Raw genomic sequence first — 15,057 nt, 5'->3', positions numbered from 1 at the left:
TCAATGTCTGCCACCTTAGTGATGTTGAATTTAAAACAAACAAAAAAATCTTGGCTTTATTTTGTATGGATTCTATTGACCTAAATCATTTTTTTTGTTCGAATCATTTTTTTCTGTTAACTCCTTCTTCTATTGGAACTGCAAATGTTGCCAAGGTACGCCTACAATATTGAGAAAATGCATTCCAAGAATATTTAGTTTTCTCTAAAAAAATAAAACTAAAAAGAAGAAATAAAATCCTAAGTTCATTCAATTCTAAATAACATCCATTGTTTACAGCCATGCACGATTGACCATCATGTTTGACTAGATTTTTACGTGATTTTTGATTCCAGCTCACTCAACTATGGCCAACGAAGAAGGCATTTGACTCAAGGAGTTTTGTTTTACAATTTCTACAGATTTACAACAATTACGGTTATATTCCCACACTCATTGAATACAATATTGGTACTATTTGTTTGTTTTTCTTCTTTTTTTTTTTTGCGAAACGATGTACCTCTTTTTTCCAAAGAAAAACGATTTATGTTAATTTTACATTTGATATGTTTAAAACCAGTAATGTATTGTTTATGCTACACTATAAAAAAATTGTGGTTTTGATTCTTTATAATGGAACTATTTTGGAATTCCATTACAATAGGATATAGTGGAAAAGTGGCGGAAAGATAGCTGTTTCGGATTTTCAAATCCGCATCAGTTCTCTTAAGTGCACAAACTAACAATTCCAATTACTACCCAGTCAAAAGAGCTTCCAAAAAAGATGTTTGGATCTCCAACTAGCGATCAGAAAATTGTGCAAATCACATTCACAAGTAAAATTACATCTGACGAACTACGTTTTCCAACATCTGAATTAATACGTTAGAAGTTATGGCTTGGAAGTTCTGCTGAATGAAGACCAGGTTTACCATTTTGGTCCAATAGGACCAAAATTGGTCCAAGAAATTTTTAATTTTGGTCTGATGGTCGGACCAAATTGAATTTTATCGATTTTAGTCCATTTTCGTCAAATTGATATATTTTTATATTCTTATATAGAATTAAAATTTGGACATAATTTTCTATAGAAATAATATTTTGAAAAATTTTACTGTAGTAAAACGAATTTTATATAGAAATATACTATGGACAAAATTTTCTATAGAAACAAAATATGGATAAAATTTTGCCAAAATTTTCTATTGAAATCAATTTTTTCAAAAATTTTGATATATTTTTATATTCTTATATAGAATTAAAATTAGGACATAATTTTATAGAAATAATATTTCGAAAAATTTTTCTGTAGTAAAACAAATTTTATATAGAAATATACTACGGACCAAATTTTCTATAGAAATAAAATATTTGCAAAAAATTTCAATGAAAATCAAAATTTTGCCAGAAATTTCCTTGGGAATAAAACTGTGACAAAGTTTTCTATTGAAATTAAATTTTGCAAAAATTGTGAATATTTTAATTTAGTCCATTTAGGTAATTTTTTGAAAATTATCTAAAACTAAAATTTGAGTTACTATTTTCAATTATTCACCAACTGAAATAAAAAATATGGATCATTTTATATATTGGCATAAGAAAGTTGATACTAACTTCATGGACATAGCAAAAAAAGCGTCGCCAAAAAAGAAAGTGGAAAATTGTCGCAGAAGCGATGAATTTAACATGGGCTTGTCATAGGACGAATCCACAATTTCAACAGCCGTTTCACTGAATTTGCATCACCTCTTAAGGTGTGGTCTGAATTCAATGTGTTGGATGTGAATTATAAAATTGAGTGATATTTTGTCAAATGAATAGTTTTTATGATTTTTAATGCATTCTAAAGCTTCTCGACAACGTTTGATCTCAAATTTTTAAAACAATTTCAATTTTTCTAGAATGCATTTAGAATTTTTGTCGACAAAATTGATGTAATTTAACAGGTTGACTAATAAGTCCCCGGTCAGACACATAGATGGCGTCGCTAGTATTAAATGCATATTATTTTTATATAGTACCAACCTTCAAATGATTCGTGTCAAAATTTGACGTCTGTAAGTCAATTAGTTTGTGAGATAGAGCGTCTTTTATGAAGCAACTTTTGTTATTGTGAAAAAAATGGAAAAAAAGGAATTTCGTGTTTTGATAAAATACTGTTTTCTGAAGGGAAAAAATACGGTGGAAGCAAAAACTTGGCTTGATAATGAGTTTCCGGACTCTACGCCAGGGAAATCAACAATAATTGATTGGTATGCAAAATTCAAGCGTGGTGAAATGAGCACGGAGGACTGTGAACGCAGTGGCGCCCGAAAGAGGTGGTTACCGACGAAAACATCAATAAAATCCACAAAATGATTTTGAATGACCTTAAAATTAAGTTGATCGAGATAGCAGAGGCCTTAAAGTTGTCAAAGGAACGTGTTGGTCATATCATTCATCAATATTTGGATATGCGGAAGCTCTGTGCAAAATGGGTGCCACGCGAGCTCACATTTGACCAAAAACAACAACGTGTTGATGATTCTGAGCGGTGTTTGCAGCTGTTAACTCGTAATACACCCGAGTTTTTCCGTCGATATGTGACAATGGATGAAACATGGCTCCATCACTACACTCCTGAGTCCAATCGACAGTCGGCTGAGTGGACAGCGACCGGTGAACCGTCTCCGAAGGGTGGAAAGACTCAAAAGTCCGCTGGCAAAGTAATGGCCTCTGTTTTTTGGGATGCGCATGGAATAATTTTTATCGATTATCTTGAGAAGGGAAAAACCATCAACCGTGACTATTATATGGCGTTATTGGAGCGTTTGAAGGTCAAAATCGCGGCAAAACGGCTCCATATGAAGAAGAAAAAAGTGTTGTTCCACCAAGACAACGCATCGTGCCACAAGTCATTGAGAACGACGGCAAAAATTCATGAATTGGACTTCGAATTGCTTCCCCACCCATCGTATTCTCCAGATCTGGCCCCCAGCGAATTTTTCTTGTTCTCAGACCTCAAAAGGATGCTCGCAGGGAAAAAATTTGGTTGGAATGAAGGGGTGATCGCCGAAACTGATTCCTATTTTGAGGCAAAACCGAAGGAGTACTACCAAAATGGTATCAAAAAATTGGAAGGTCGTTATAATCGTTGTATGGTTCATGAAGGGAACTATGTTGAATAATAAAAACGAATTTTGACAAAAAAATGTGTTTTTCTTTGTTAGACCGGGGATTTATCAGCCAACCTGTTATGTCCGCCCGTCCATCTGTCTATGACCGCATTTTTTTTAATCAATGTCTATGTCGCAGTTTTAGTCCAGGCGTAGATATAGCTCCCATACATATCTTTTGAACGATTTGCATTAATTTGACCACAGAGGCCAAAGTTTTAATTCAGTTTTAGTCCAAACGAAATCAAATTTGGCACAAGTATGAGTTTTGGGTAACAAGAGGGCTTTTTTTATTTTAAATGAAATATAGTTGATAGTGTCGTAAAGCAAAATTTTATTAAAATAGGTTAGATTTAACTTCTAAATATATCCTTAGCTTGATTTACACTATTAAAAGTAAAAAAAAAAAACTATTTTAGTTTTGTATTAATCTTCAATCTTCAATTACAATTCAAAAATTCACTTTATATAGTTTCATTTTTTAAATTCTACTTTTTTACCCAATTGAACTAAATAAACTTAAATTTTTTCTATGTGTAAACCATTGTTTCTCCATTCTTCTAAACATCTCCGATTTGTTATGTGACGAAGACATTAATCATTCATTGGAGGAGTGGTTTTTGGGATACGAATTGAAATGTTTGCAGTTCGTTAAGTTTTTCTCTGGGGTTTGCATCCACATCGTGTATTTATTTAAATGTTCACTATTTTATTTTGTATACATTTTGTAGCATTAGAAGCCTTTAAAACGATTTTTTGCATACTTGTTTGGTTTTTTGTTCGTTCACTAGAAAACACCCAGTCCGAAATTAGTTAAGAATAATGGTCAATGTAAACATCATCTTTGCCCCACAATATCCGTTGGGTTGCGATTGAATAAAATCGACACAAAATAAAATATGAGAGACAACATTGGCATTTCACAAAAATAATAAACAAATCACCTGTTTGCAACTTTATAGATTTTGATTAATTATTTTATATAAATTTTATTGAAATTGATAAACTAAAAGTATGGGAGGATATATCAGACTCGAGCAAAAGCAAACAAAAATTGCAAGAGACTATATACAATGACTGCTCTGTAACCTTGGCATTTTTTCTACTCCTTGGATATATAGTGCGACCTATGAGGGCGGTTCGATCGGTACCTAGTAAAAAAAAACTGTTTTAATAATATTTATTTTAAACATAGATTCATTTTACTTCAATAGACTAGGCTCAGGGCGGATACTAATTTGGCCGATATGAGTTTTTAGTTCCTCTTTTTCAGGTGGTGAAAAATTATGGCGTCTCTTCTTTTCAGTTTCAAATCGTAAAGCCCAGTAATTGTTTTATCCTTCTCCAGGTTATCGATGTGAAACATAATATATATACCCCCTATTACTTATATATATATTTTTTAAACCCAATTTGTGAATTCAAAACCCCTCTAATCTATTTACCTTTTCCGGATATCCCTATGGGTGTCTGACCATGTTAACGAAAAATTTATTAAATTTTTTCCTACAATAGATTTAATATTTGTTAATTTTCCTGTAGCATTGGAATTAAAACGAATTTTCAATTGAATTTTTATAAGAAAGTAGCTGACCTGAATTATAAATAAAGAAAAAAAACAAACCTATTCCTAAAACAAAGATTGACACACTTCAATCTCATTAAATGAGCATGATGAGCAAATGTTTCCAAACGACCTGCAAAGGCGATATAACATGAAAGACAAAAACCAAATATAGACCTACTAAACCCAATGGCCTCCCCCATTCGATTGACATCTTATTTAGAAATTCCAATGGAGCAAACTAAACTGACTTTCTTTATCGAAATCATCTGACAAACAAAAAAAAAATAGAACCATCTAAAATAGTAACATCAACATAAAACGACAGCGTTTCTTCATCATTTACTGCAATGTGGTGTATCTCCACACTCAATGGGAAAAATCAATAAAAACTTTAAGAATTTCCTTTTAACATAAATTAACGTCACTTTAGTCTTAACCAGAGTTTACATCAAATCCCAGAAACGACAATAGATTGCAACTAGAAACAAAAAAAATCGGCAAAGAAAAGAAACACATTGACATTTTTAACAACTCACTTAACCACAAGTTAGGCACAGAGCCAATGATTGAAGTTGAAGCTTAGGCATTCGAGGCCATAGGCATATAAGAAGCAGTTGAAATACAAACGCATGTAACATACATTTTCACATAGGAGAGTAAACTCATGCGAAATAGCCAAAGAATGAACAGCAATTTCACCTCTTATGAAAAGGTTTCATATTGCATATGCAACCTTTTTCAAACAAAATTCAAATCAAATAATTTTTTTATATTAAATGAAACTTTTCTCAAGGAATCGTTAGACCTTACGAAATAAAATTTTGATAAAGTTTTCTATTGAAATAAAATTTTGACAAAATCTTCTATAGAAATAAAATGATGACCAAATTTTCTATAGAATAAAATTTGGAGAAAATTTTCTATAGAAATAAAATTGAGAAAATTTTTTATCGAAATAAAATTTTGTCAAAATTTCATATAGAAAACAATTTTAGGAAAATTTTATATAGAATAAAATTTTGAGAAAATTTTATTCAGAATACAATTTTGACAAAATTTTCTATAGAAATAAAATTTTGACAAAAATTTTCTATAGAAATAAAATTTTGACAAAATTTTCAATAAAAATAAAATGTTGACAAAATTTTCTATAGAAATAAAATTTTGACAAAATTTTCTATAGAAATAAAATTTTGACAAAATTTTATATAGAATAAAATTTTAAGAAAATTTTATACAAAATACAATTTTGGGAATATTTTTAATTGAAATAAAATTTTGACAAAATTTTTTATCGAAATAAAATTTTGATAAAATTTTTTATCGAAATAAAATTTTGACAAAATTTTATATAGAATAAAATTTTGAGAAAATTTTATATAGAATAAAATTTTGAGAAAATTTTATATAGAATAAAATTTTGAGAAAATTTTATACAGAATACAATTTTGGGAAAATTTTTAATTGAAATAAAATTTTGACAAAATTTTCTATAGAAATAAAATTTTGACAAAATTTTCAATAAAAATAAAATTTTGACAAAATTTTCTATAAATTAAAATTTTGACAAAATTTTCTATAAATTAAAATTTTGACAAAATTTTATATAGAATAAAATTTTAAGAAAATTTTATATAGAATAAAATTTTAAGAAAATTTTATACCAAATACAATTTTGGGAATATTTTAATTGAAATAAAATTTTGACAAAATTTTCTATAGAAATAAAATTTTGACAAAATTTTCTATAGAAATTAAATTTTGAGAAAATTTTCTATAGAAATAAAATTTTGAGAATATTTTCTAAAGAAATAAAATTTTTCGTTTTGTTTGTTTGTTGGCTTCTCTTCAATCGTTATTTTTGTTTTTGATCTCAGCTTAAAGCCATGCATTGACTAAACTACAAGTGTAGTTTAACCAAAAGAGGAAATTTTGACAAAATTTTATATAGAACACAATTTTGACAAAATTTTCTATAGAAATAACATTTTGAGAAAATTTTCTATGGAAATAAAATTTTCAGAAAATGTTCTAGAGAAATAAAATCTTGACCAAATTTTCTATAGAATAAAAATTTGAGAAATATTTTTATTGAAATAAAATTTTGACAAAATTGCTTATAGAAATAAAATTTTGATAAAATTGTTTAGAGAAATAAAATTTTGACAAAATTTTCTATAGAAATAAAATTTTGACAAAACTTTCTATAGAAATAAAATTTAGACAAAAGTTTTTATAGAAATAAAATTTTGACAAAATTTTTTATAGAAGTAAAATGTTGACAAAATTTCCTATAGAAATAAAATTTTGACAAAATTTTCTATAGAAATAAAATTTGAGAAAATAGTCTAGAAAAAAAGAATTTTGACAAAATAGTCTATAAAAATAAAATTTTGACAAAACGTTCTACAGAAAAAAAATTTTGACAAAATAGTCTATAAAAATAAAATGTTAACAAAACGTTCTACAGAAATAAAATATTGACCAAATTTTCTACAGAATAAAATTTTTAGAACATTTTTTACTGAAAAAAATGTTGACAAAATTTTCCATAGAAATAAAATTGTGGCAAAATAGTCTATAAAAATAAAATTTTGACAAAATAGTCCATAAAAATAAAATTTTGACAAAACGTTCTACAGAAATAAAATTTGACAAAATAGTCTATAAAAATAAAATTTTGACAAAACTTTCTATAGAAACAAAATTTTGACAAAATTTACTATAGAAATAAAATGTTGACAAAATTTTCTATAGAAATAAAATTTTGACAAAATGTTCTATAGAAATAAAATTTTGACAAAATTTTCAATAGAAATAAAATTCTGATAAAATTTCCGATAGAAATAAATTATGACAAAATTTCCTATAGAAATAAAATTTTGAGAAAATTTTCTATAGAAATAAACTTTTTGAGAACATTTTCTATAGGAATACAATTTTGAGAAAATTTTTTATACAGATAAAATTTTAACAAAATTTTGTATAGAAATAAAATGTTGACCAAAATTTTCTATTTACTTAAGTTATTTTGCATTTTATACGATTCGCTCCTCTATGGAAACCTCACACACATGCTTGAGGCAACAAAAATGGCAGTACAGATAAAAAGTAGTTTTTCCTAGGAGGAAAAAGAGAAAACTCACTCTCATTTGTGAAGAGAAATATTCACTGAATACCCGTCTAAACAAGAACCCATTAACGTTGTAGCTATTTGACTTGTGTTTATTACAATGTTCGTGACCTATGTGGTCAATCATTACAAAATTGTTTGTCAGATATAGAAATTGATGGAGAACTGTTCTACTTAAATTATCATTAGATGGATTATAAATTGTTTGGAGAAACAAAATAATCGACACGGTAAAAGGTTATTTGATCTTCCAAAAAAATTGAAGATGGATATTAATCAACTAAAAAATTTACCATTGTTATATTTTTAATCAAATTAAAAAATAAATTTAGTCTAAAAAATCATCGATTTTTTATTAAAAAATATACTATTCCAACTGATTATAATTACATTTTAAAAATATAAATTAAAAATTCAACTGAAACATGACGTCAAAGTCCATAAATATTTTTTTTTTATTTTTTTATTAAAAAAATTTTATTCTAACTGACGAAATAATTATTTTTTAAAGAAAAAAAAATCACAAACTCAATTGAAACAGGGCATCAATGTCAATGGTTCAATGGAGAAACTAAAAATTCGTTAATTTGATCTAACAAATAAACTGAAGCTGAAAATTTCTCAACTATAAAATTTACTGACTCAATTAACTTTTTTATCAAATTAAAAAAATAATTCATTCAAAGAAATGATTGATTTTGTTTTTTATTTTTTATAAAAAAAAATATATATTCCAAGAATACTCAGATCATATTTATCCTCTGATCTATTCATTTTTCATTTTAGTCCTTTTTAAATAAAGAAACTCACCTCTTGAACTCTATGATAATTTTTTTCGCATTCTTTTCAAATTGGAATTTTTTTTCAAGCAAATATGTTAAAATATGAAATGTAACCATTAGAATTAATTCTGCTATTTTCTAAATAAAACTGGCTAACAAATAACTAGTTTTTCAATTCTGGCCCAAAATCACAATGAAACCAAACCAAAGCCTAACATTCTACTTCTAGATGAAGATAATAAAAATCGATACTATCTTTTGAAATCAGAAAGAAAAAGATTTATTTGAACACAGAAGCACACATTCCATGTTACCTTAATGTCTGTCATGGTTAGGTTTGTTTTGTTTGATTTCGAGCATTTAAAAGATCTATGCAATGGAAATGAAAAGCTACTCCACTTTGTTGGATGTAGGTTTTTACTTCTTCAACATCGTGAGGATGAGAGCCAAGCTCTGGGAAGCCTATGATAATTGTGTGCAATAGCAAACCAGAGCAAAGAAAACCAGAGTTTTAGCACTGTCAGCTCATCCGTCAATTCGATGTCTCAGCTATTGACATTTAGGGGCCACTGTAAATTCACTAAGGAATCATCATCATCAGGGAATGGTTAGATGCAACATTAGATCAATAAGTGAGTGTTTGTCGGTTTGTTTGCTGGTTCATCATCAACAGAGGAAACCACAAACGCTTTCAACACCATAGTCATTGATGTATATGAAATGAAATGATTTGCTCTGTTGAGTTTTTGCTTTTTTGCCGACTTTAATTCAAGTTTTCTCTATTTTGTAACACAGCTCCTTGTTCCCCTTTTCCTACAATCTTCACAAATGATAAAATGTTTCTGCCTGGTATTTATTTAAATAAGCACACTTTATGTTAATCACATCAGAGGCACACAAATCGCCTCAAAGTCATGGCTAGTGAATGAGTCCAATGCGCAAAAATCCAAACCTGAATAGAGATTGATTTGAAATGATTAAAATCTTTTGAAAACGATATCCTTCAAAGGTGGTGCTTCAACTTTAGCAAGCACATCGCAAACTTCACAACAGTATGAATAGAAAGCAAAACTCTGATGAATATTTTAAGCCAATATTGTGATGGAAACTAGAGCAATATGTTAAGGATTCATTAGATATACATCATTTATGGTAAACTGGTTTTCGTTCGAGTTAAATTCACCATGACACATTGTATGAAAATAACCGTTGTTTTTTTGTAGATAATTTCGAATTGGAATTGTAGGAGAAGGTATTAGAATGGAAAGCAAATCTAGTTAAACAGATGGTCTTAAAGAACAATGTTGAAATTGTAGAAAAAAGTTGTACAGTTTTGAAGTTTATCAAAAAAAAAGAACATTAGGACACATAAAGGGGTTTTCAACATGAAGTGTCATCTTCTTTCACCGGATAGTGCGGTAGGATTCCCCTTGATGCTTTCTGTTCAGTTTTGTTTAAAAAGAGTGATACATGCTTCGAAGCCGCACTTCAATGGCATACATATGTAAAAATATTTCATATTCTTAAACTATGAAATCAATTTTTCATAGGAGAAATATTCGTACATGACACACCATATTTCTATGATACACAAATTTTTTATCTCACCAAATTCCATAAACTTTTCAAACGATATTCTCCTGTTATTAAGGTTATTTTATTAATCTCAACAAATTAAATTTTTCATTGAATACCAAAATGACACCACTGATTGCTTCCATTTGTTATAGAAGAAATATTTATTAAGCCATATTTCTCTGATACAAAAATGTTGTATCTGCCCAAATTTGATAAAATTTTCAAATTATATTGTTTTGTTAGTTACGTTATTTCATTTATTTCAAAAAAATATTTTTTTTTCTTTGAACGCACAAATAATACCTCTGATATCAAGCTGTAGTGTAAAAACTCCGTTTGGGTTTACAGAAACTTTATAATACTTATAAATAAACAGCTGCAAATTGTTTGATGTTTGAGAGAAATTGGGGTTGAACCCATTACCCTATGTATGAAAGGCGGGCATACTAACCATTGCACGGCGGTGGCTTCCCATTACAATAAAATAAAAGGTTTTATCCTATAGCTCATTTTCCAAATTGTATTTTATGTTTATGAAATAATACAAAAGACTTAAGACACATTAGATGTTGCCTTTTATTGTGTCTTAAGTCTTTTGTTTTGACACACAGAAAATTTTGTGTGCAAAACACACACAAATAATTGATTGATCAATTGGTATTAGAAGTTTTAAACAAATACCCATCACTGGTTTGAGTTGACAAAACCAAAGACTTAAGAAACAAACTGTTAGTAATGACTGCTAGGATTTGTGTCTTAAGTCTTTTCTATTCTAATGAAAACTCTTGGCGAAACTGAAATAAAATTGACTAGCTAAATTCTAATTTATACAAACTATCATATATTATTTAAAATTATAGAAAATGTTGGTGACATCCCCTATATATCAATTATACGCATCAGATGTCTTTAACTCTAACAAAATTGTGAAGCTTAAATCTTTTTTGGATTTAAAACTTTAGAGTTATAACACAAGCTCTTTGTATTGATTTATATCTTTTGCGTTAAAATGAAAAACATTTAACGGAATAAAAGTAAATCGTTATAAATACTCCAATAATTGTTTTAGAAATTTTATTTAACACTCAATATACGACAATTTGTTTCTCATCATTTCTTTGTTTTCGCCATTCCAGGTGAAATAACGACACGCGAACCTTTGGATCGTGAATTACATTCCATCTATGATCTGGTAGCAGAGGCTCGCGATCAGGGTACTCCATATCGTAGTTCACGCGTCACTGTCAAAGTCCATGTAACCGATGTCAATGACAATCAACCGAAGATTGTCGATCCCCAGGAGGATGTGGTCAGTGTACGCGAAGAACAGCCACCAGGTACTGTGGTAGTGCGCATACGTGCTGTCGATCGTGATAATGGACAGAATGCATCGATCACTTATTCGATATTAAAAGGTCGTGATTCGGATGGCTTTGGTCTGTTTAGCATAGACGCCAACACGGGTGTTATTCGCACGTTGGTCGTGTTGGATCACGAGGAAAGAAGCATCTATCGCCTAGCTGTTGCGGCCACAGACGGTGGCAATCCACCAAAACAATCAATACGTTTGCTGCGTGTTGAGGTGTTAAATTTGAATGACAATCGGCCAACGTTCACCAGTTCGAGTTTAGTGTTTCGGGTAAGTTTGTATTTTTATTTATTTCATTCTACTCTGATACTTCTTTTGTCTTTTTCCTCCAAATTTTGAATATTGGTTCTAGGTGAAGATTGTTGTTTTTTTTTTTTTAGTATAGATTTGTATATAACCACACGAGCTGAAACTTGTTAAGGACTTATGGCTAAGGTTCGTTTTATTCCCTTGTCTATTTGTAGCTGTAGGGGAAGTTCTTGTTGTTTATATATTTTTTTATCGAAACGATTGCAGTTGCATAAAAGCCATAGCCCACGCCCAATAGTCTAAGATATTGGAAAACCTTAGGATAGGGTTAACGTTAAAAATAAAGGGACAAAACTGTAGACATTAAAGAACAGTGTTTTACAAACAGCAAAAGTTTCCATCGGATTTGGAGGGTCAGTGAAAATGAGATATGCCAGGGCAAATTGTATTTATCATTCGGTTGGAGAAGCATTTTTTTATAAAATTTACATTAACTCATTAAGAAAAAATAAAAAAGTTGATTTTTGGATTCTGTTTATAATTATTTGTATTATCCTGGATTAATTCTAGAATTCATTAAAATTTCTATATAATTTAGCACATAGACTTTTATTCTAAATACTGTCCACAATCTTCCTTATTCATTTGTACTAACCAGTTATCCCTTGAAAAACCCATGGATTGTATTAGTGTCTTTCCCCCTTTTTTCTGCATTTTTTCCATTTAGTATTCTTGCTTTTGTCGTTACTCAATTGTATGCTTGTTATTTCACACAAAATTCAAATTCTAAGAATTTTCTGCTCAAGTATTTTACGCTTGTAACTTCTAGTTTTCAATTTCCCTATATACCATCTTCACACTTCAATTCCCTTACCACCACATTTGAAAGTCATTTGCCTTCTATGCGGTTTTCTTAAAGCATGTTATTTTTTTTTTAATATAATTCTATGCAAAACTTTGTCGTAAGCATGAGAAGCTAGATAGATAGACAGACGGACGGATGACTGTAGTCAAAGGCAGCAGTAGTTACATCAGCTGTGAAACAAAAACAACAAAAAACTTTGCAACATTTTGAGTAACCGTAAGTGTTAAAGCTTCAGAGGTTGAGGTACTAACCAAAAAAATCGTGATCTTTGACTTTGGGAAGAAAAAAAATACAGATACCCTGGATGTGGACAAAAATCTTAGAAAAATGGGAAGATGCCGTAGTAAAAATTCAGTCACTTTAAAGAAAAACAATTTGGAAATGGGGAATTGTTAGTATAAAGAGAGGATTTGGCAGCGTAGTTGACTGTATATCACACTACAAAAACGATGGTACAATCAGAGTCAAAACAACCAATGGCATTTTTATAACAGATAAAATAAAATATTGGATATTCAATTCGAATAGGCGACTTCTAATAATTTTTCTATAAGTTACAAAATAATATAAAACATGTATATGTAATTTCGTGTTCAAATGACAGCAGCCTATATAAGTGAAATCACTTAGTTATAAGCAGGGCTGTGGAGTCGAGTCAATTTTGCTCGACTCCGGCTCCGACTCCGACTCCAGCATTTATTCTTAGCCTCGAGTCCGACTCCGGAGTCGACTCCAGGTGGTGTACCAAAATCTCATTTTAACAGTATTCCAATTGTAATTGTAAGGTGTAGTATTCCAAAAATAGACCGATATATGTATTCTATTTTGCCATATGTGTTTATATGTCCAAAAGAAAAATTAATTTTAATTTTTGATACGACTCGACGACAAATCTCAACATTTTAGGTATGTAAAGAACTCTGCATTTTAATATCAGGCCAATAAATTAGAATACGACACAAGACTATATAGAGACCACATCAAATTATGGGTAGATAACAACAATCTCCAGAATATGCATTTATAAAAAAACAAAATTTCAAAAAATAATTAGGCTTGCAGAAGTTTGAGAAGTAAAATCCTGGTATTGGTCTTTATAGGCATTTTATAAAAAAAAATCTATATAAAAAAGAAAAATACAAAAAAATCAAAATGTCGGGCTAATCAGATAGAAAGTTTAGATGTTAAAAAATGTAATGTGTCGGATATATAAAACAAACATAAGCTGCCATAAATTATGACGAACGGAATAACCGCTACCATACAACAGATGACAGTTACGAATATTGTTTCTATAGAAGTAAAATGGTGAAACATCGATTTATTAATGTCTATCAGTTATGGGCATTACACTCAAAAAAAGTGAACTCTCTATTTCACTAAAGCCAATTTAACTTTATTTTAGTTCATGGAATCATTATATATAGAGAAAGTTTTCTTTATTCTAATAATGTTTTGCGCACGTTAAAAGTAAAAAGTTTTACTAAATTCGTACTTCTCACAAAACAGTTCATTATTCTTTTAAATTTGTAAATTTTATTACAAATGTGCCCATCGTGAACTTCGTATGTCATTAAAGACATTCTTGCAATTGTGAACTCCAAGTTTTTCTTTCAAAGTACAAAATTTTCTTTAACAAGTGAAACAAATTAATTATGTCTAATAAATTTTTTTGAATTTGAATTTGTCGAAAAATATTTACTTATTTTTGTGATATTGGCCCGACGTTAACATAGCGTTTGTAATACTGTTTAGTTAAAATTTTCTAAAAATATTAAAAAATTTCTAAAAATAACTAAATGTTTTCTTCCTGGTGGGTTCACTGTTTTTTCAGTCTAGAGGTCATTAATTTAATGTAAAGAATTTCGAGTGGCACGTTGGGTGAGCTTTAATTTAAAATTACAGCTTCGGGTGTATATGGAGATTTCTCAAGTAATTATGTCCATATACAAAATCTAGGCCGGCGGGAAATTTCCGCATTTATTTATGGATCTCAAATAACTCAAAATTTCTGACAAATCTTTTCAACATTTTTGACTGGGAAAAATTTCTTTAAAAAAAAAATCGAAGATGGGTTTATTTGTAGGTGCTATATCACAAAATTGTTGCTTTAAAATTTTATCTTGAACAAGAGTATATATAGGGTTAAAAATCGATATTTTAATATGTTAAAAATTCAGCCCATATTCTAGTAAAGCCTGCTTTTGATATCACCGTGAATAGCCTGAAATCCAGTACTTCGTTTTTCGTTGTTCGATTAATATGAAGTTCGATATGAAGTGTTTTTCAAATTTTGTTTGGCCGAAGTCGGAGTCGAGCAACTTTTCTACGACTCCGACTCCAGCAAAATCGTCAGACTCCGACTCCACAGCCCTGGTTA

At 29.4% G+C, this 15,057-nt stretch overlaps 1 protein-coding gene across 1 annotated transcript in view; it reads left to right on the top strand.

The window, feature by feature from the left end:
- The window catches only part of ds (dachsous cadherin-related 1), a 423,698-nt gene that overhangs the window by 350,834 nt on the left and 57,807 nt on the right, over positions 1-15,057 (top strand). The window contains exon 7 of the mRNA XM_075297546.1: positions 11,331-11,833. Coding sequence (XP_075153661.1) covers positions 11,331-11,833 — 503 coding nt within the window. The remainder of the gene's footprint in view (positions 1-11,330; positions 11,834-15,057) is intronic.

This window comes from Haematobia irritans, chromosome 2 (genome assembly GCF_050003625.1).
Source record: "Haematobia irritans isolate KBUSLIRL chromosome 2, ASM5000362v1, whole genome shotgun sequence".
Taxonomy (NCBI): domain Eukaryota; kingdom Metazoa; phylum Arthropoda; class Insecta; order Diptera; family Muscidae; genus Haematobia; species Haematobia irritans.
The sequence above is the reverse complement of the archived record's forward strand: the minus strand, read 5'-3'. Positions and strand labels throughout refer to the sequence as shown.